Below are 21,910 nucleotides of genomic sequence, written 5' to 3' on the forward strand. Positions count from 1 at the left end.
GCACAATGATGATATCACGATGGTTTTTTACAATTGCTTGGTAGGTTATGAATACTTTTAACACCTATTCATTAAGCCACCTAATGTAACCAAACAATCCATTATCTCTCATACACATATTTTAGCAAGTTTGTGATTCTTAGAAAAAACACATGCTTTAATCCCATCTACTTATAGCTTTGTAAAACTTAGGGTTACTATTGGTACTTTGTCCTTTTAAATAATAGGGCATATTCAAGTTCTATCTCAATATGCAAATCCTTTTTCTATGTATTCATTTTACTTATTGATTGTGGTCTAAGCTCTAGTTATATGAATTGATTAAGTGTCAATGTATGCCACATAGATACATAGAAATGTTAATGAAAATAGGGGACTTGATGTCTATGGAGGAAGACTAGAGAATCATAGATAAAAATACTAGGATGTTAATGGTATTAGGATACTTAATTCTATGGAAATACATTGGAGAGGCACAAATAGATGCACATAGATGCTAATGAAAATAGGGAGCTAGATGTTTGAGAAGATAAGACTAGAGAGACATAGATAAACACACAAAGATGTTAAGGAAAAGTATATAGCTTGGTGTATGAAGGTAGGATGGATAGACACAAGGAGCTATCTATGGAAATGAAAAAGTTGTGAATATAGAGTGTACACTCAAATAGATTGCATACATTGGGTAATGATGATTGATCATGAGCAAGCGAGATAAAGGTAGTCTATTATGTCAAGGTAGGTTGCAAGATAGAGAATATATGACATTAGAGCTATAAGAGAGTAGTGAAATGGAGCAAAATAGCTCAGAGAGGAGATCTCTAAGAGTTTTTAGATTTTAAAAAATTCAAATTTATCTCCAAAAACATTTTCAAATAACCAAAAAATGAGTAATAATTTTTTTAAAACCAAAAGCTAGAATATGAAAAATATTCAAGAAATCTTAAATAAGAATCTCGAAAGTTTATTTTTTCATATTTTTACTAAAAATAAATTACTCAATATCTGCAAATCATTTTAAATTGAAAACCAAGCACCATGCTTTTGTAAGCAACTTTATTTTAAATGTAAAATTTGGTTATATAAGGGTGTTATTGAATGAGAATTATTTTACTATTCTTCTCTTCACCAATAAGAGTACTAGCCAATCTCTTGACACAAAGCTCATCACTTCCTTGACATGAGAGCCCACCAAAGAGGGATAAAACTTGATCGAACTCTAAAGATACGAGCTAAAGGCGGGGGGGGGGGGGGGGGGGGGCATTCTAAGCTGAGTATTAAAGACTTGATGTAGCAATTGACATTGTCCATGAGGCCCTGATGAACTATGACCAAGATATCAAAGCAAGATCCAAACCATTATCATTCACCATAGGAGCCATGCGCCACACTATTTTGGTTTGAGCATATTCTTTTATGTGCTATGGCCATCAGTCGACTGCATACATTTTTTTGGATCTGCATCTTGATTACTATACATTGCATTTCAAAGGGCAATAGACTCTAGAAGTTCATGTTTATCGCGGTTAGTGTGTCTCTAGCACATAATAATTATGAGTTGTGCACATGTGCAACAGTTTTCTTTTCCCTTTTCTTATGCATATTGTATTCCTTGCGTCAGTGGTAAGTGAGACTTTAAGCCACTCCTTGAAAGTGGCAACCACTGAGTTTTCCAATCTTGCAGCACATATTTACCTCTATGAAGAAACCAACAAGTGGAATGGATTTGGGACATTCCCTAGTTTCTTATCATCTAACGTTACAGGAGAATGCAAGGGAATGGGTTTAGTCGCAAATCTGCTTCAAGATGCACAATGGTGATAATAAACTTAATATCATGCACATAAATGGTAATAGGATTAGTAAGAGGAAGCTGCAAGCTCCAGTTTGAATTCCGAATATAAATGGACTTTTAAACAGAACATACTGGTTTTATTGTGGGCAAACTGATACAAGAATCTTCTCCGTACAACTGCTCTAACTGGATTGTCATTTTATAATAGGCCACTGCAAAAGAATGAATGACAACTTGCTATTCTGTATCTACATAGGCTGCATTTGAATTATGAATCACACACAAAAGGAATTCAATTAGGACTTGCAAATGTATTGACATGTAGCTTTCCTCTCCCTCGATCAACACGTCATTAAATTATGTATGCTGGATTTGGAGTCAAAGTCGGAGATTTGCAGCTGCCACATGAAAGGGAGAGTGAAGGACAAAAATGAACAAGGATATTGACTACCAAGGAAGCTCATTTAAAACCCTTACCACAGTATACAAACTGATTGAAGTCCAGCATTACATGCCCTTGATTCCTTGTATCAAAAGCCCCAAAAAGGTTTCTGCAATTAAAAACCATCTCAACTTATATACCCAAGGATATAACCACACCCAGCTTATAACCTCAAATGCAGGATCATATCATACACTTCATTTGACTGCAACATATCCAGGTCTCATTTCAAACCAGAATGTTAGAAAGAGGTGGCAACTGTCATTAATGCCCTTTGCCTGGAATTTTAGTTTGTTGCTATGCAAGCTACCATCACATTGTTGTGAAATCATGATGGAGATCATCATACTCTTAATTATAGAAATCATAATACAATGGCCCAATGTAGATCTTATCCTGCACAGAATATAGCCTTAGAATCCCAAATTCTGAATAGAACAGTCAAAGATTTTTAATTGGGCAATACTGAGAATACAAACAGACCAACCCCACCCAATAAAAGGGATGCTGAGGATAGCCTGCTGAAAAGTGAAGCGGGATCAGCCTCACCTTTAAAAAAAGGTGAAGCAGAATCAGCCTCACCTTTAAGAAAAAAGAAGACCAAGACATGCAATTTCTCACCTTTAAGCGAAAAGGACAGTTTGGAAGGGCAATTGTGCTTTGATGTTTTCTTTGTGAGTGTGTTAGGACTCTTCCGTGCTTCCTCAAGAAGATGTGAACAAGATGGGCATGGTATTGTTAAGGATTGGACAGCCTGGGCAAGTGCCTCAGAAGGCTCCCCATCCCAACTGGTGATTTTAACATCAAGCTAAATCTAGACATGAAACCACCCCAAAGGCACTCTACTGCATCAGCAAAAGGGAGGCCAAGAAGCTTTGAGGACATCTTGAGTGTGGCAACTAATTCAGGTCAACTCTAGCTAGAGCTCCAGTGTTGGTCAAAGAGGATTGGAGCTAGCTAGAGCAGTGAATGTCAGCAAGCTGGACTTGAAGTCTTAAGTATCACCAGATTAGGATTGCTCTAAAAGGCAATCACAAGATGGAGTTTGGGACTCCTTTTGGGATGCTTTGTGGTGCTTCCTCTTGGCCATCCAACAAACCACTGGGACTGTTGCAAGCTCACAGAGTGTTGCAGCCCCTTCTAGGGAGGTGTTATTGTACTTCATGATGATACCTTGGTTTACAATGTCTTCAAGAGAAGTATAATGACCATCTGCAGAAACTGCTTCAGTTGCTTCAACTGTTGCAAGCGAACAGATTTTTTTTGCCATCCAACAAACCACTGGGACTGTTGTGAGCTCACAGAGTGTTGCAGCCCCTTCTAGGGACATGTGTTATTGTACTTCATGATGATACCTTGGTCTACAATATCTTCAAGAGAACTATAATGACCATCTGCAGAAACTGCTTCAACTACTTCGACTGTTGCAAGAGAACAAGTTTTTGAACAGGCAGTAGTATGGGTTCCTCATGGTGTCTATTTCTTATTTGGAGCACAATATCATCAAGTAAGAAGCTGAAGTTGATCATGGAGTGCCCCTTTCCTAAAGATGTGTCCATGGTGCACATGTTCTTGGGATTGATGGTGTTCTACAGCCAATTTGCGGGCTACAATGACTATGTGATAATGCCATGAGCAAAACATTTAGTAGATATGGAAGGAGATGGAGCAGGTTTTGAAGTATTTGAAGGACATCTATGACTCCTAGGCCATCACACCTGCAGAATTAAATGAGCACTTCATGATGATTTGTGATGGAAGTGCTCATGGTATTGGAGCAACATTACAACAGCATGGCCATCCAGGGGGCTTATAATATTTAGAAGCTCAAGATGACAAAGTTGAATCATGCCACCTATGAAAATGCATTATTGGCAATTGTACTTGCCTAGTAGAACTGGAGGTATTCTATTATTGGACAGGACTTTCAAAACGATGGTAGACTAGCAACTTTCACACTTCCTACTCACTCAATCACAAGATAAGGAAAATGGAGTGGTAGATTCTTTTCCAATAGAACTTTCAGATCACGTGCATAGGGAAAACTAGGCAGCAGATGCAGTAAGCAAGTGGGCCCATGCAACGATGGTGATCACTTCTGTGGAGTTGGATTTCCTAATTCCTACAGAACACTCTATAAACTTGATCCTGATTTTGGTTCAAAAGATGCTAACAAGATCATCGCTTTCAGTTTGTATTTTAAGCTGGGTGGACATTACTATGATTGACTTTGTCTTGTTGTTGCAAAATCTTACAAGCTAACTATTCTTGAGGAGGTCCATGATTTGCCAACTGTGGGGCATTGCCATGAAGACCTTACCCTTGAAAAGGAGCCTTGACATGAGGTTTGACCTTGAGTGAATAGAGATGTCCCAATGGTATCGTATGTGTAGGAATACCACGCACACCAAACCTTGAAACCAAACAACTAGAAGGTAGTGGTGAGAAAGTTATTGCCTATTTCAGAATTGCATTGGGAGAGAAGATTTCAATGGAATTTGTGGTGGGAATTTTTGGAGTTTAACTCTATGCAAGTCCAATGTGGATACAGAAAGGCTCCCAATCTTGGGGATATTCAAGGAGAGCATGGATTGCCCAAAAGGATAATGTCTGATAGAGATTCTATGTTCACCAATAGATTCGGAACGCCTTGTTACACAAATTGGAATTTTCCAATGCTTTCCATCCTTAGACACATAGGTGATTAACAAAATTCCAACTAGACCATAGTTACTACATAACATAGACCGATAATATTCCAATCAGTCCATAGTTACTATATAAAATTGTTATTGTCAAGATCATCAAGTCGTGTGCAAGGAAGGACCTAGATAAGTTAAGTGGATGTTGGATTGGACATGAGCTGACTGCTGCCCTAGTCCCTGCCTGATGTGAACTAGTGCCACACTAGTTCCTCTATATAGGCAACTTTTGTATCAAAAGCAATCAATGGTCATGGCTAGCAACAATGATGTATGCTATATGTTGGCTGTTGAGGGCAAGTTGGATGGAACCAACTATCCATTGTGGGCTAAGTTGATGCATAATATATTGGTTATAAAACGGATGTGGAACAATGTACAGAAAATTGGAGTACATCCTATTGTGTTTGGAAGTTGCAAGTATAGCAAAACAGGTCTTGTTGAGGATGTTGTAGGTTTGAGTTCTCCTCTCATTAATACTAGAGCATCACGACCATCTACTTTTGAGAAAATTTGTTAGGATAGCAAAGATGTAGAGACTCATATCTTGATTGCATTATTTGTTAAATGTACCATGATCCCACACATGTCTGTAGCAAGGAAGAAATGAGGCCTGTGTTGTCTTCTTGCACAAGCAATCAAAGAATAAACATATGGATGAAGGTGACTCTATGGATAGCTTTTTAACAAAGATCGAAGGTCCTAAGGAGCAATTAATTGGTGTAGATTAGATTTTGCTAAATAGTTCACTTGTGTGCATATTTGTTAAATGCACCATGATCCCACACATATTTGTTAAATGCACCATGTTAAATGCAAGAGAGCTAACGAGGCTTGGGATACACTTATATGTTTGTAGCAAGGAAAAAATGAGGCCTGTGTTGCCTTTTTGCATAAACAAGCAAAGAGTGAACATATGGATAAAGGTGACTCTATGGATAGCTACTAGACCCCATCTTACATGTCCGCAAGATACTTGAACCACCCCTCCTTGATGTCAAAGGGCGTTGAATGACATTGGCCTTGCTACCACCTACTTGAACTTCTCACCCACAAGCATATTGATTGCGAGTGTTAGGAGTATTTGTTGCTATATGCTCTCTATAGAGCTCTACAAAGATCATATCCTTCTCCTCATCCATCTCTTGATGTACACTTGAAAGTGTGTCATCCTTCAACTTGAATGTATCAACATTTACCTATATAATGCACACAAGATTGTAAATGCTAAAGTTTAAATTGTAAAGTATCAACTTTTAAGTTTAAAATAACAAATTGTAAAACTTATGGTTAAGTGTTTGCTTGCTTTGGACTACACATGCTCATCATAGCCCTCATCATACGTAAGTTAGTGTGGCAATAGACTAGCCACTCTAATTGTTGTCTGTTGACTGATGCGAATCTTCGTGTGAATGAAACAATAGACACTCCGATGCCTCTCACATGCACTCGAAGAGCAATCTTGGGCAAGGATTCTCATGGCTAAGGCCTAAAGGGTATCCAACACGTATCCAAAGTTTTGCCACTAAAATAGAGACTTCGAAAGTGACTCTCTCCTCAATAAGTGGGAGAAGCAAAAGCTACATGCCCTCTTTGATTTGCATAGCATTCTAGCTCCTTCAACACTACATTGTAGCCATACACAAGGACCACATGAGTCAAATGAGATAGCTAGTCCGAATAAAGCTCTCTATCATCCATGATCATTAGCGACTTGTAGGTTGATGTACCAATGCTGCAAAACCATGAATGGGCTTATGTATCCATGCCCATCTCCTCTCTACTATCTCTAGAACATGTGCACGTTGAGTCTTTGTGATAATAGTACAAGCATGTACCTCCACCAATGCCACTCTAAAGAAGTGAACGAGAAGGCCCATGGTGAACCCCTCGCAATCACTCATACGTAACACCCTATTAAAGAGAGTCATGATAATGACAATGGCACGGACTTTCTACTAAAATTGCTCATTGAGGCACAAGCGCTAATGGCTTTAGTATCCTCTGTCATCCCACTCATTCCATAGAGTGGACACCTCATAAAGGCGCTGGAGTAGCAACCACATGTAAGCAAAGTGAGTTGAAGAGGGCTTCTTCAATTGGAGTGTGCTATACTTGCAACACATCGCAAGTGCCTTCATCTTTACTGTGACAAGGTAGCCCAAAAAGAGATTTCTATAATGCCATGGAGACCATGAGTTATGATAATAGCATGTATGATCAGGAGTAAGCCATTGGTGCGCAATGATATAATTCGAGCAAAGCTAGGTGTTGCATGAATGGGTACAGAAACCCTATTTCAGGCAGCAATATTCCTTCAGACTCTTTGAGACATTCCACTATAGAGATATCCCACCTAGAAGAGTTAATGGGTAGTGTAATACCAAATGCTCGTATGCTTAGATATATGCAACTGGTTAAACCTGCATGGAGGACTGATGCGATTTCACCATTTGACCATAGCCTAGATTGTCCTTAGCTTGCACTTAGGCGCCCAAAGTTGTATAGAGTGATCTGAAATTAGTGCCAGAGGACTTGGGTGAGCCTGTATAGCAATTGGATACGAAGATGGAAGAGATTTAGACACACTTATTACCCCTATCTCAAGATGGATTTTCCATATGTGCCATTGGCCAATTTGCACCTCATGAGACCACCTCTATAAACAAAGACAGGGAGATATGAAGGCATTGTGCCAAACAACTGTATTTTCAGTTACATGGAGTCAACGGAGGACCTGCACAAAGATAACCTCTTGAGAAACATGAGAATAACATATTGAAATCCACCTAAACACAGGATGCTTGTAGAGCTCCTCCATAGTGAGCACCAAAGTTGCTTCCCCTTACTCGCTACCTCTCCAATCCTAGGCAAGTCATGTCCATGATTTGGTCACCCTAAAGTGAGCAATAGCCTTAGCGTGGATGGTATCCACATGCATATCTAAGACATCATCTTCATCAAAGTCCAAGAGATTATGTTGAATGTGCTCCATATATTCTCCAAGCAAAGTGTTTGCAAAGTCCAGTAAATGTTCCTGGCCCAACTCCTAGGAGTCATCCATTTGATTAGCAACTTGAGCATATGAGCAGACTTGAGATGCATGTGAATATGAGCTGTTAATACCCTACATATGGTCATTTGCGTACCGAGGGACATAGCTGTACCACATGTTGAGAAGAAACACCAGCAGGAAGTGATGTACCAAGCTGTTGCCAAGAGAACCTGGTTGATCACCAGGGCCCACCCGCCAGAGAGGATGGTGGACCGTGTTCCAATAGGTCAGCTTCTATTCGATGAAGTCAAGTACTAGAATGAACTGCTCACCTGGAGTAATGTCGAGTTCCACTTGGAATGCACAAATGTTGGCTTGGCTTGAGCTACATGGCATTCACATGGACAAACTACCCCACTTTTGGTACTATCTCAATGCACCATTTCTTACTCTCAGCCATTCAAAGATCAGCAGGATTGTAAGGGTGGACCTCACTCGGTTGGATAACCAAGAGCACATGGTTGGTACCATGGCATGAACTAAAGAAGAAGATGGCGTTCTATCGAGAGCATCTTCTCCATACCACAAATGATAGCTTTATTGTTTGTCCAAGATACATGGATACACACATTTCTCATGGGATAAAATGTGCTATTGACCAGCTACGCACCTCCTCACACCAATTAGAGATTGACATAGGTAGATATAGATCCATACCTCGAAAGAAGCATATATGCTAGATATGTCAGCTAGATCCAAAGACAAAGAAGCACTAAATTTGCTAATACTCAGCCTATTATGAGGTTTGAGGGTGCTTTTAATGTCTCTTGAGAGATAGGTTTAGGCCCTATTGAGAGTCCTAGATTACACTAATCAGCAATGTCTTGGTCCCTTTCTCCTTGAGATACCACGGCTCAAAGAGACACTCTTCAAGAGTATAGATCTAGTGCATTAAGGACCTATCTAGAAGCAACTTAAAGATTTCTTCACGAGGGGAACTTGAGAGGCTTTAGAGTAGTTCTAGACTTGGTCCACATCTGACAGGAGTAGTGAGGAGGCCCTAGCACAACCACAATATGCACCTACATAGGGGATCATGATCAACTGAGCTGTCCCGATTGACCATTATAGACATCCTAGATCCCAACCCATGCATCGACAACATATGCATAGGAGGATATTGCTTGTGCTAGAGTGAGGCCCCTTGTATCTCCATGATATTATTAGTCTTGTTTCATGTACATGGTCTCATGTGTCAGAAGTGGATGTAGTAACAGAAGCATGAAATAAACTCCTAAACACAAGACAAAAGAGAAAGGAAAGAGAAAAAACAAGAACAATGCAAAGGAGAACTCATGTGTGTGCTTAGGAAATGCAATCCATATACCAAACATGAGATAGTTGTGTACAATAGTGAGTCACAAGCTGCGTGGGTACTGGCATCAGCTCCCTCTCTCCAACAGGGTCAGGACAAGAATTTGCAAGTGATGAATGATTGATTGAATGTGGAAGAGGAAGCCTTTGCCCAACCTTGAGGAGCCCAAGAGGCTGCAAATGCAAATGTTGCTGAGAGTAAGCGCAAACAAAGAAGCATTTAAATGCAGTTGCCAACAATAAAATAATGCAGAAAAGCAGTAAATGCAGGCAGCAACGATATTAAATGCAAGATGCGATGTCTGGAGAAGAAGCGCAGCAGCAAAATGCAAATATCTGAGGGCTGAAAAGTTCCAAAAACTGGTCGCCTAGCTGCAGCAGACATGGTGATCAGTAATCGTCAAAAAAATGCAAATGTAGATCCTAAAATCTAATACCATGTTAGAAGTGGATGCAGCAATGGAAGCATGAACTAAACTGCTGAACACAAGACAAAAGAGAAAGGAAAGAGAAAAGGCAAGAACAGTTCAAAGGAGAACTCAGAGATGTGCTCGAGAAATGGAATCCATATACCAAACACTCCCCATAAAATATCCAAGATATCTCATCAAGGTCTTGCAAGGAACCCAAGTGAAGTCCTCAGGAAGTCCCCAATCTGGCTATCTTGTCACATACCCAAAAGCCATAAGACTTCTGCCAATTGACTAAAGCACCAACTGCTCTAGCCTCTATTGAAGGTCTCCATGGCTGCAAGAAGGGCCCTAAAGTTGCTCTCATCCTTGTCTAAATAGATTGTTGTATCATCAGCAAACCCCACATTAAGGAGCTTACAAGAACTCCCATTCTACATAGTCATATGCTAGGATATTGAGAAGTAGCACAACAAGATGTTGCTTCTTGAAAGGGGCAAGGGCAATGAACTCCTAGAAGGTGAAGATGCTGTACAAGATGGTACCCTCTCGAATAAAACATGTCTAGGTAGGGTGGATAATGCTTGCCATTGAGGAACATGAGGCATGGCACAAGTTGTATCCACGATACAAAACATAATGGGAATGGACATCAAACTCACCTCCTAACCAAGTTCACCCCTCAACCTAGGGCCAAAGTGTATTGGGTCATGACCGCATCCAACGGGCTAGCGTCCCATACAACTAACCCACACACTATCCCAATGTGTGGACGCGTTAGCCGAACAACCTAAAGTTAAAGAGTGATGATCACACAACATGTGCACAATAGGGTGTTTAGTCTTATAGATAGGACCCAATTGCCCTAACCCTAAAGTGCTCCTGGTGCATTTGCATTAGGTGACTTCATGACCATTGTAACTAATGCTCCTAGTATCCATCTGAATGTCTAAGGGTGTAACACTTCTTCCCTTATCAATGTGATTGATGTCTTCAACAATATTCTCAAGGATGAAGTGGAGAGAATGACTCGTAAAATGAACGTATGGACTGCCAAGCTGCCTTTGCCTACATGCAAGCACTTGACTAGATACTCAGAATAAACGGTTCAAGTGGGATTTGATGGTAAAACTTCCTCAATTGGGACAATTAGTTCACCTTGCCCGAAGCATTCTTTCAAACAATTCACATGGAACACTAAGAGAACTTGGATGTCCAAAGGTAAATCCAACTCACAAGACATGCTATTGATTTCTTTGTATCTAGAAAGATCCACAATATCTCAAAGATAACTTATAGCACTTGCTCATAGTTAATGAATTATTCTTTGGGACTTTAAGATAAACCCATGTGCCATGCCCTCCCACAGATCTTGAGTATGGTTTTGGTTGTTGATACCTATGAAACGATCCAAATACCAATGAAACATCAAACGTACCTCCCAACCATAGAGCCAAATGGGCTCATCCTTTGGCTCAAGGATGAGCCCATTTGGCTCGTGTATCTAGTCACAACCACTTCCAAGAGCTGATGTCTCATACCACTACCCTAGACTATTGTAGTGTGCAAACGTATCGGCCAATAGGGGCCTAAAGTCCAAGACTGGTAATCACACAATGATGTTTTCTTTGGGATGTCACTTATGTCCAAAATCTGGAAATAAAATTCCAATCTGTCTTGCAAGCATGCATGAAACAAAAAGATGAGATGTAGTTTCCAAATATATACTGCAAAATACACAATGGCCACAAGCAAACTTGTGTTGCCACACCATATCACGAATAGGGAGGCCTCGAATAAGAACTCTCCAAATAAAAACTTTGCTGAGATATGGGGTCTTTCACTTCCATACTACAGCAATATAAGTGCCATTTTGTCCAGCCATCTCTACATGATGATACCTTATTAGCCTTTTCAATAACCCATCTTTTATCCCAATCATCTAAGGTACATTGCATTTGCTGAAAACTGCAAAAAACTCTTGCCAACTTTCTATGAAAGAAGCTCAATTGGTTGTCAACAACTTCAAAGTCTGCATTGTCTTTCTAATGCCATACACGTCAGTGTTGCAGTCTACAGGACTGTGAGGAGGATTATGCTGACCAAATTTCTCCTCTAAGTTACACCACACCAGCCGATGATTTCTAGGCCATTCTATTCAGCTTCTTTTCATTACTAGAAAAAGGATTCTTTCATGGAAAAAAATGCCCTTGAAATTCCCAAAATATCCCTCAAATTTTTGTGTCCCCAAAATATCCTTGCATTCATTTGGTCGAATTGCTCTGAATTTGCCTCTTACATTATTTTCTGTACCAAGGACCTACCCGTAGGTACCTTAAACAACAATCGTCACAGATGAGCTCACAAATAGTGGCTTTTATCTCCATGAATCATGAGATGTTGCATTTTTGCAAAATTTAAGTGGTATTTTGGAATTTAGCCAAAATGGAGGCATATATTAAGAATTTTGAACAAATTGGAATGGCATTGTCGGGATTTTCAAAATTGTAAGGATATTGGCAGGTGTTGGGGCACTTTTTGGCATGGTGAGGGGCACACTTTGGTCATGAACTTTGCAACCAATTGATGAAAAGAGGCATGAAGTGAAAAATACAAAAATGTCTTAAACTGCTTTTATTTTTTCGTACAGGAATCCTTTAAAGAACGAAAAGCTAGCTAGCCAAGAATTATATGTATCATACCTTGCTGATTGTAGAAATATACACAATGAAATGTACATATCAAGACGAAACTTCTGGCTCCGATTTTCATCAAAACTCTGAAAATTGAAAATATTAACAATAAGTGAATACCTAAAGAGGCATTTTTAGATCTGCAGAACTGACAATACACCTGGCAGGCGATATAGAATGCTGGCTGATCCAGTGTATATCCTGCATCTTTCAGAGCCTTGCAAGAAGAGAAGCAATCCATTCATGATTAAACAAGCAAAGAGAACTTCCCAACTTATGGTATTCTCAGCATAAAATGCTCAATCTAACAGGTTCTACTTGCACAAAAAGCTTTTTGCTCTGCATACTTGAACAAGAAAAATAACCAAAAACTAGCTATAATCAATCTAAGATACAAAACAGATTTTTTGCAGCACTTAACAAAAAATATGCTCAAGTTTTCTCAGCTCCTGTATTGGAGTAGGATAAGACTCTCTCTAGCAGGGAGGGTGGTGGTAGCTAAACATGTTCTACCTGCTACCATGTGTTATATTCTGCCTGCTGAGTCTTCTCCAAGTCATGCATCAGCTAGATGAAGCACCTCGTCACATGAATTTCATTTGGTCAAGTGGAGACCAAAGCCTAATGAAGGCTAACGTAGCCTCATATGTTATCATTCCATTTGGATCTAGGGGTGGTTAGGGGATCATAGATCCAGACAATGAGAGTGAAACAGTGTTGGTGGAGATTATTGAGACTAGAAACTATTTCTCACTTTCCCTCATTTTTAACACATGGCTTGCATCAACCATTGCAAATAGTGTTGACAGCAATGATATCAGCAATTGTGGCAAAGGCATCATTTTGGACATCCACAGTACCAGAGGATGCCTGAATGGAAGTCAAAGATACATCGTGAGTAGCAACTTCAATAATAAGAGCAGAAGCTAGAAGAGCAAATTGCCCCATTTCTCAGCATCCAACTCATGCAAATCCCAAAGCTACAAAAGAATTAACCAAAACAAGAAGTGGCTTATTTCTTGCTTAGGCTGTAGTTTATGCCACGTTTTATAGTGTTGCTTTGATTGATAAATTGCTTGTAGCAATCATATAGGAACTACTGCAAAGATCCCCCAAAGAAAGAAAAATCTATGATAATGTCTCCAAAGACCATATGATTACAAGATTTCCAAAACGTCCAAACTGTACAAATTCTCATCCAAGGAATATTTGAGTGTATGCCCTCAAAGGAGTAAAAATAATGCCAAGAAACCAAACCTGTTTCCCAAACCAATGACAAGGGTAACACACCCTCAAATAGCCCAAAAATCCTATGTAGCAAATAATGGAAATAAGATGGAACGTGAGAAAATGTTGATGAGATCTCCCTGCTAGCCTAAAAGAAAAACTCTTGTATATGATGTACAGTATGCTTTCCACTAGGGATAAGGTGCACAAGTAGCTAGGAACACAATGATAAGCACGGTTAGGACCACTTGAAAAGAACTATAGCACTTGATGCTGACTTCAAGTTGTACTTGTTTTTTGTTATTAATCTAGATTATCATGTGAAGCTCCAACTACAAGAAATGATGAAGTATGAGCACCTGGCCCTTGGGGTAAATTGGCACACTAAAGACTCCAAGAACCATAGTTACTAGGAACGGGGAACGGCATATATATATATATATATATATATATATATATATATATATTCAGTCAACACATTGGAAATGCCCCAAATTTGGGGACATTGCAGCCAGTGCCATGCCCCAAATCCTTGCTGAAAAAGCCCCAAATTTGGGGCAATGCTTGATCTAAAATACCCCAAAATCCTTGCTGAAAAAGCCCTAAATTTGGGGCAATCCCTGATCTGAAATGCCCCATTTGGGGATAGTGCAGTCTGATTCCGGGAAAAAGCCGTTCCAAACAGGGAACGGCTGCTGGAATGGCCCGGAACGGGCTGGAAACGGGCAGGAACATTCCATGGGCGTTTTGCTAGTAGACATATGCCGGAACACGTTAATCTGTTCCTAAGGCCCGGAACGGGCGTTCCCTGCTTCTATGCCAAGAACTCTATAGAAGCAGTAAAGGTATGAGGAAGAGGACAATGCTTGGCAAAGAGAACACCTACAGCTGGGGATATTACCACGATAGCTCAGAAGTCATTTACAAGATCTGAATAAGCTCGAACAAACTCAACTATAAGGCCATCCCACCCAAGAGATCATGCCCATACATGTATGCATGCACGTGTGGGCATTGGAAAACATTTGGAAAGAGATTTCCATGTACAAAGATATACAGAAGTTAAGGAGTTGCACACACTTGTTATTTTGCTATCCAAGTGAAGTTTGGTGATAATATGCCTCAATTAGCTACATTTGGCAATGCAAGTTACTTTTTGGGGCACAGAGTAAAGCCAGATATTTGTGTTCTTGACCTAATGTATAGCCAATTTATGAAATTTCAACTAGAAAACAGAATTTGTCAAGCATCCATCTACTTTTTTCAAGGAAAACTCTATCACTAATATCTCAACAAAAAAATCCATCTAGCTTGCAGATGATTGTCATTAAGTAGTGTTGATATCATGCTTACCCATTACTATAGCAACAAAACTGGTTCTGAACTTTCCAATTTAACAATGATTTTTAAAGCTCTGTGTAGCTGGCAGGTCATTCATGCCCCAGCACTCTATGTTTAATCATCAGTCATAGAGTCTATCGCTGAGATAATGTGTAGGGTATGTCTGATCACATTAAAGCAAAGAAACTAGCATCCCGCAGTTTGGCCATTGGGATGCTTCAAGGGTACCAAAGATACCACTTTGGCAACATAAAACTGCTGTTGGGCTAACTCCACCACCTCTCTTACTAGCTAGCCATCCTGTCAAACAGCCAGTGTAGAATGGCCAGGTCTCCACCAACTTCATTGTATATCTTGTGTTATCCCTGTTTACACATTTTTCCTTGATGTGCTCTTGTTCTTAACTTATAAGATTTAACTTCATGCCTAGGTGTGGGTGTGAGGGGTGTGTAATAGATACACACAAAACAAACACCTAAAACCTTTCCACACAAGTGTCCTGCTGCTCAAACAAAACTCTTCAACATAGTTGTCAGGTGTGAAAGGTATGATACCATACAACACGATCAAATGTGGTACGAAATAGTGCCGTAAGATTTTTGAGATATGGTACGAAATTAGTACGAAACAAAATTTTTAAATTGACAACTTTGGACTAAAGATGAGAGAACAGGGGCTTAAAGTCTAAATAGCAATGCTATTAAGAGTATATAAGATGAATACTTGAGGGCAACATGCCAAAGCCTCTATGGCATATGCCACACACACAGCATGTGCTACAACTTACAAGTACATGGTTGGGAGTGGATGGATCATACATTAATGATCATACAAATAGAAGAAGTTTAGGCTTGAGAGGGAGAAGGTTGAGAGGTTGAGAGAGACATGAAATGATATATTAACGTCTACAAAAGGCCAAAATGACCTATAAGACCATGAGTTACAATCATGTGTATGATGGTACAACTGTCTGGGCAAAATATGTATGTAGCACAAAGCAAAATAAGAAAGGAAACTAACTATGGCTATGTGTAAAACATAGAGCTCTATCTAGTAACAATGAGCTTCAAATGGTACAATCTCATGTGGGTATGGAGGACCTAGCTCTAGCCCGAGCAATAATCCCCTGTATCCGCCTATCAAGGTGTCGTCGATGTCTGTGCCGAGGCCTAGGACATCTGCATCGGCTAAGCTGAACGGCTCGATCAATCAGTACTCCTTTGTGTGTGGACTGTGGTGGTGAGAGAGGCTCTTGTGTGGACTATGACTGTAACTGTATTGAAGTCTTCTGAGTCTCGTTTGCAAAGAAGTCTGTGAGCTGCCTCTGTGAAGGGTCTCCATGTTCTAGAGCAGCTGTACTCCTGAGGCGCATGCCATGAAGCCGTCGTATCTCAAGAAGAAAGAAGCCAAGGCATCGCTGATCGGTAAAATCCATGACTCTGGATAGTGGTCCAACTCTGTCTCTAAAGAGACAGTGGAAACGACCACGGACCTCATAATATGCTGGGTAGTGGCAAATATAATGCTCCTCTGTCTCTCGCTCTAATTGGCATATCTGGCATATGCGCTCCTCTGGTGGGATGGATCTATATTTGCCAGTCTCAATCTCTAGCTGATGTGAGAAGGTGCGCAACTGGCCAATAGTACATTTGATCCCATGGGAAAGGTGGGTGTCCATGTATCTTGGGCGAACAATAAATCCAGTATGGATCTCTAACCTGCTTAGATCAAGAGATGGTGCATCAAGGGAGTACTGGAAGGGGGGTAACTTGTCCATGCTAAAGCCATGCAGCTCAAACTAGGGCGACATCTACGCATACCAACATGAAGTATCACCCTCTCTGGCAAGCTGTTTGGAGGACTCAAGGGCCAACCGTGCATATCTATGTCTAGGTAAGTCCCATAGGCTATGTATGTATGCAACCGATCGGGTGAGGGCCTCTACCACAATCCGTGTAGTTGCTAGCTCGACTCTGATGATCTCATGTGGCATTGAGGCCTTACATCTGATCATCTTGGATATCATGGACACTAGGGGTTTCTCGATCGACCTCCATCCATCATAAGTGCACCCTGATTTGCTACAGTGGTAAAGACTAGGCCCCCATATCTGTACTCCATAAAGTAGTGTGGATGTGACCAGTGTATCGAAGAGCAATAGCTTGGTGCGGGATTCTTGGAATTGCACCTGTGAGCACATCCTCTCCAAACCACCTAGTGTATCCGCGAGTCTACTGCCTCTCACATAGAAAAGGTGGGCCCTGTGAATAAGATTCCTAGGTATGTATAAGAATCCACATACTCCACCTCCTCAGATCCATATGTGAATTTAGGTGCTGATCTCCTGACCCACTATGGTGTAGTATTAAATACCATCACCTTGGTTTTACCAAGGTTCACTGAAAGCCCACTGTCCAAAGTATAGGAGTGTAGTGCATCCAAGTGTCTAAGAGAGAGAGAGAGAGTTTGTTGTATCTGCTTTATGCTCAATGCCCTAAAGCCATCATGCATCTTGTAAACTTGTAATCTTGTACCTTTTTCATTATTAATACAATTACCAATTATGTGTGTGTGAGAGAGAGAGAGAGAGAGAGAGAGAGAGAGAGAGAGAGAGAGAGGATTTACGAAAAAAAAAAAGAGAGAGAGAGAGAGGACCTGCTCTTCCTGCGCAGTTGGAACAGGGTACCATGTTTCTGTGCATCTGCCTGGCCTGTTCCAGCCTTCCGTGAGCCCTGCCCATGCACGCCTGTAATCTGTTGTGACCACTTCTGCTCTGTGATCAGTGTTTCGTCTGGTGCGCAGATCTGCTCCTCAGTCACAGTCCCTGTGTAAGGAGAAGGGACAGCTCTGCCCTGCCTCTGCGTGGTCAGCCTTCACGCACCTAGGCAGTAACTGACCTGCTGTCCAGGCAGTCTGCTGCGCATCCTCTGAGCGCCCTTATCCAGAGCCTGCGTACCAGACAATATTACACGTGCAATCTGCCCCTGTGCACTGATAAAGAGAGCAGACCTGCCCCTGTACAGAGAAAGAGTGCAAGAGAGAAAGAGAGAGTGAGAGAGAGAGAAAGAATTCAGTGTTCGGAATTTGGTTCTGCTATGGCAAATCTGCAGGAATCTAATGGCATGGATATGGCCTTTCTCGATCAGCAGATTGGGCAATGGAATGACAAAGACTTCGCCGATCCGGATGGTGATTCCTCGGCTGATGAACTCGGGCCGTTGTAGGATAGTGAAGAGATGGGCAAACGTCGTAGGATGTCGGTCGAAGAACTAGACTTGGGCCCAAATTTGTCTCAGCCAGAGGTTCATGTTTCGTGTTCACAACCTGATGGATCTTTACAGTTCATGCTGGCCATTGCCAATCATCTTATGTCAGATTATGTCCATTGTAATGAGGGTAAAGCTAATGCACTACCGGATGGGGATCAAGTAGTTGCAGTCATGGGAACTGACCTGGTCCTACAACAGATAGCTGCTTTCCATGAGAGGGAAGCCATATTTTATTTTACTGGAAGGACTCCTTTGATCACAGAATTCGTGCTTGGCTGCAGTCCATGCTTGTCAGTTTTGAATAGTGCTCCGAATATCTTTCAAGGCATATGCAGATTCCCCTGTGGAAGAGATTTATGATGGCCCGAAGGGGTTCTTTGAGGTTCTTTTTCATTCTGTAGGAGTATGGGCTCTTATTATGCAACACATTCCTTTGTTTATGGATGGGCAGCTAGTTCATATGGTCCCTTGGAGGCCCATGGCTGAGTTTCAAGAGGTGCTGAGACACGAATGCCCAATTTGGGTAGAGGTGGTGGATTTCCCTGCGCATCTCTAGAGACTCCTCCCTCTGGTTTTGAGAACCATTGGGGAGGTTTTGGTGGAACCTCGGTTGGGTTCTCGCAATCGGAATAGGGTACATATGCTTTGGGATACAGGGAAACCTTGCCCAACAAAGATTCATTTTGAGGTTCCAGGGTTACAAACGTTGGTGTTGTATGAGTTGAAATGAGGTGCTTTTGCAAGACACAGTTTCAAATGTGGCCAGTTGGGCCATTTCATTTTGGAATGTGACAAAAATATGGAGGCAGGGCAATGTCCTATGGACCCAGATATGGAAATGCAAGACCACCTCCCTTAGCAGACGATTTAGAAGCCCATGGTTGATCCTAAGCACCTTTCCCAACATGCTCGTAATGAAGGCAAGAAGGACGTTTCCCACGGTGATGGGGAGCGTGCTTTGCTCGTAGATGGGTAGAATTTGCCTCTTCAAGAGGATTCATGGGTCACTGTGGTTCATCATAATGCCAGATAGGATTCTCGCTCCACTCCTGCCCATCCTCCGCCGCCCCTAATCACTCAAACCTTTCAATGCAGAGGAAGGGGGTTTTATATGAAACCCCAATCTTCGCGTGCTTTGGCAGTAGAAGATAAAGGGCCTTCTAATTCTGCTTTGCGCTTCGATGCGCGTGGGAGGCTTGTGCCTCCTCGGGATGTTTTCCGCACCTAGCAATAGCACTTCCCTTCTCGTGCTTCCATTGCCGACCTGTAGAGGGCAGATCTTGTTGATGTTATTTGAGGTGAAATGGAGAGATTCCAGGCTACCAAGGCTATTGATGTAAAAGGGAAAGGGAAAGGGAAAGGGAAAGCTGCGGTTCAGTAGTTCTTCTCATTTGTGATTCATCATGAAAATTGCTCTGTGAAATGTGAAAGGTATTTCTTCAAGTAGCAAGCAGGTTCGGTTGTGGAAAGTGGTGCTAGCTCGAAAATGGGATGTTTTCTGTGCTGTGGAGCATAAACAGCACGCTTTGGCTCGATCTTCATATGTATATAGATCGGGAGTTATGTTGGCTGTCAAATCCTCCCTACAACCATCGTTGGTCTGTCAGGACCCTCATGGCTGATTTTTGATTCTTGAAATAATTTATAAGGGAGAGGTTTTGTGGATTGTAGGCATGTATGCTCCTTCTAATGCAAGGGAACGTCGTTAGCTTTGGGATGACTTGCACTACCTTGCCATGGCTCGTCAAGGCTTTTTTATGGGTGATTTTAATGCCTGTGTTTCTGCAGATCAAGGGACCTCTTCACTTTGGCTGGATCTTCATATGTATATAAGGATTATGCAATTTTCTTTAGTGGTCGTCCACCGCATAGATCGGGAGTTATGTTGGCTGTCAAATCCTCCCTATAACCATCGTTGGTCTCTCAGGACCCTCGTGGCCGATTTTTGATTCTTGAAATGATTTATGAGGGAGAGGTTTTGTGGATTGTAGGCGTGCATGCTCCTTCTAATGCAAGGGAACGTTGTCAGCTTTGAGATGACTTGCACTGCTTTGCCATGGCTCGTCAAGGCTTTGTTATGGGTGATTTTAATACCTATGTTTCTGTAGATTAGGAGACCTCTCCGCATTCGGTTATTGATGGTCCTGAGAGACAGGCTTGGAACGCTCTTGCAACGGCATCTTTGAAACAGGACATGTGGTCCTGGATGTATCCATCACAAGTTGGATACACTTATCGTTCTTTTCAACATCCAAACACTTGGGCTAGACTAGATAGGATATACATATGCCAAAGTGACTCTTTTCTTCCTGCAATCATCAATATGTGGGTGGAAAGACAACATGTTTTGTCAGATCATTACCCTTTGGTCTTGGAAATGAGCCACAAACCTGTTCATGCATTTAAGGCTCTCCTTGCCCATTTGCCTCTTCTGTTTAATCAATCTTTTTTGCAGCAAAATCAATTTTTGGAAGGTGTTCAGCAACTGAGGGTTCTATCTAGAGAGATGGAAGCATGGGCGGTTTTTAGGGATAATGCACAAGCATTATCCCGACAATATGATATTCAGCATGCTTCCTTGTTTCGAGCTGAATTGTAGCATGCTCAATCCTTATTAGCTGATTCCTTGTCTTTGTGTCAGACTGGGGATTCCAATGATGACTTGCTCACATGCATTGAATGGCTGAAAGGAAGGGTCCAGTCTCTTCAAGAAGAGGAATATGCAAAATACAAATTGTTGGCCAAAGCTGAAGCTTTACATGATAACAACTGTCAAGCTCATCAATTTTTTGCTCGTTTGCATCAGAAATATGCCCGGGAAAATATTGTGCGCTTAAAGGATGGGCAAGGTGATATGGTGACTGATCCTGCCTCTATTATTCGGATGACTGCTGACTTTTATAGGGTCTTGTTGGGTCCACAAGAGATTCTTTCCGATGCTGTTCTCTCTACTAGAACATAAATTTGTGACCTGGTTAGTAATCGGGTCAAACCAGAATGGGTGAATCTAATGGAGGCTGATATTTCTGAAGATGAAGTGTAAGAAGTGCTGTCTCACTTGCCTCAAAGAAAAAGTCCATGGGCTTCCTAATGAGCTGTTTTCAGCCCATGTGCAACTGCTTAAGGACCCATTAACTCGCTTGTGTCAGCAGGTGTGGAACTCTGGTATGATGCCTTTAGATTGGAAGATTGCTGTCATCATGTTGTTGCCCAAGGTTCCCTCTCCGACCTCTTTGAAACAATGGGGACCCATTTCTGTTATGGGATCGTCATATAAAATCTTCTCCAAAATTATTGCCAACAGATTGCACAAAGTATTTCCGCACCTCATTCATCCACGTCAATACTGTTTTATTAAAGGTCGGAATATAATGCACAGCATTTTGAATGTTCAGCTGGGAATTGACTATGCCAAAGTTTCTAGCCAGTAGGTTGTTATGCTTCAGCTAGATATTGAGAAGGCATTTGATCATGTTAGCTGGTCATTTTTGCGGCAATTAATGTCTACAATGGGTTTTGGGTCCCATATGATTTCTCTAGTTGATACCATCAATCAGGGTGCTCTGGCCCGTATTGCTCTTAATGGAGGGATTATGGAGGAAATTGCCTTGTCTCGGTCCCTTTGGCAAAGGCTGTCCTCTCAACCCTTTGCTGTTTACTTT

General features: G+C 41.3%; 1 protein-coding gene across 2 annotated transcripts in view; it reads right to left on the minus strand.

Moving 5' to 3' along the window:
* Positions 1-1,818: 1,818 nt before the first annotated feature.
* The window catches only part of LOC148010432 (uncharacterized), a 150,419-nt gene continuing 130,327 nt past the window's right edge, over positions 1,819-21,910 (minus strand). The window contains exons 7-10 of one of the 2 annotated variants that reach the window (XM_087671385.1): positions 12,572-12,628; positions 12,421-12,497; positions 2,273-2,346; positions 1,819-2,193 (exon numbers count right to left, since the gene is read on the minus strand). In XM_087671385.1, coding sequence (XP_087527511.1) covers positions 2,174-2,193; positions 2,273-2,346; positions 12,421-12,497; positions 12,572-12,628 — 228 coding nt within the window. In that variant the 3' untranslated portion in view covers positions 1,819-2,173. Of the gene's footprint in view, positions 2,194-2,272; positions 2,347-12,420; positions 12,498-12,531; positions 12,629-21,910 lie in introns of both variants that reach the window. The other variant, XM_087671383.1, reaches the window with a different exon arrangement.

Source organism: Lygodium microphyllum, chromosome 29 (genome assembly GCF_053477565.2).
Source record: "Lygodium microphyllum isolate KBCC chromosome 29, Lygodium_microphyllum_v1.1.10, whole genome shotgun sequence".
NCBI classification, from domain to species: Eukaryota; Viridiplantae; Streptophyta; class Polypodiopsida; order Schizaeales; family Lygodiaceae; genus Lygodium; species Lygodium microphyllum.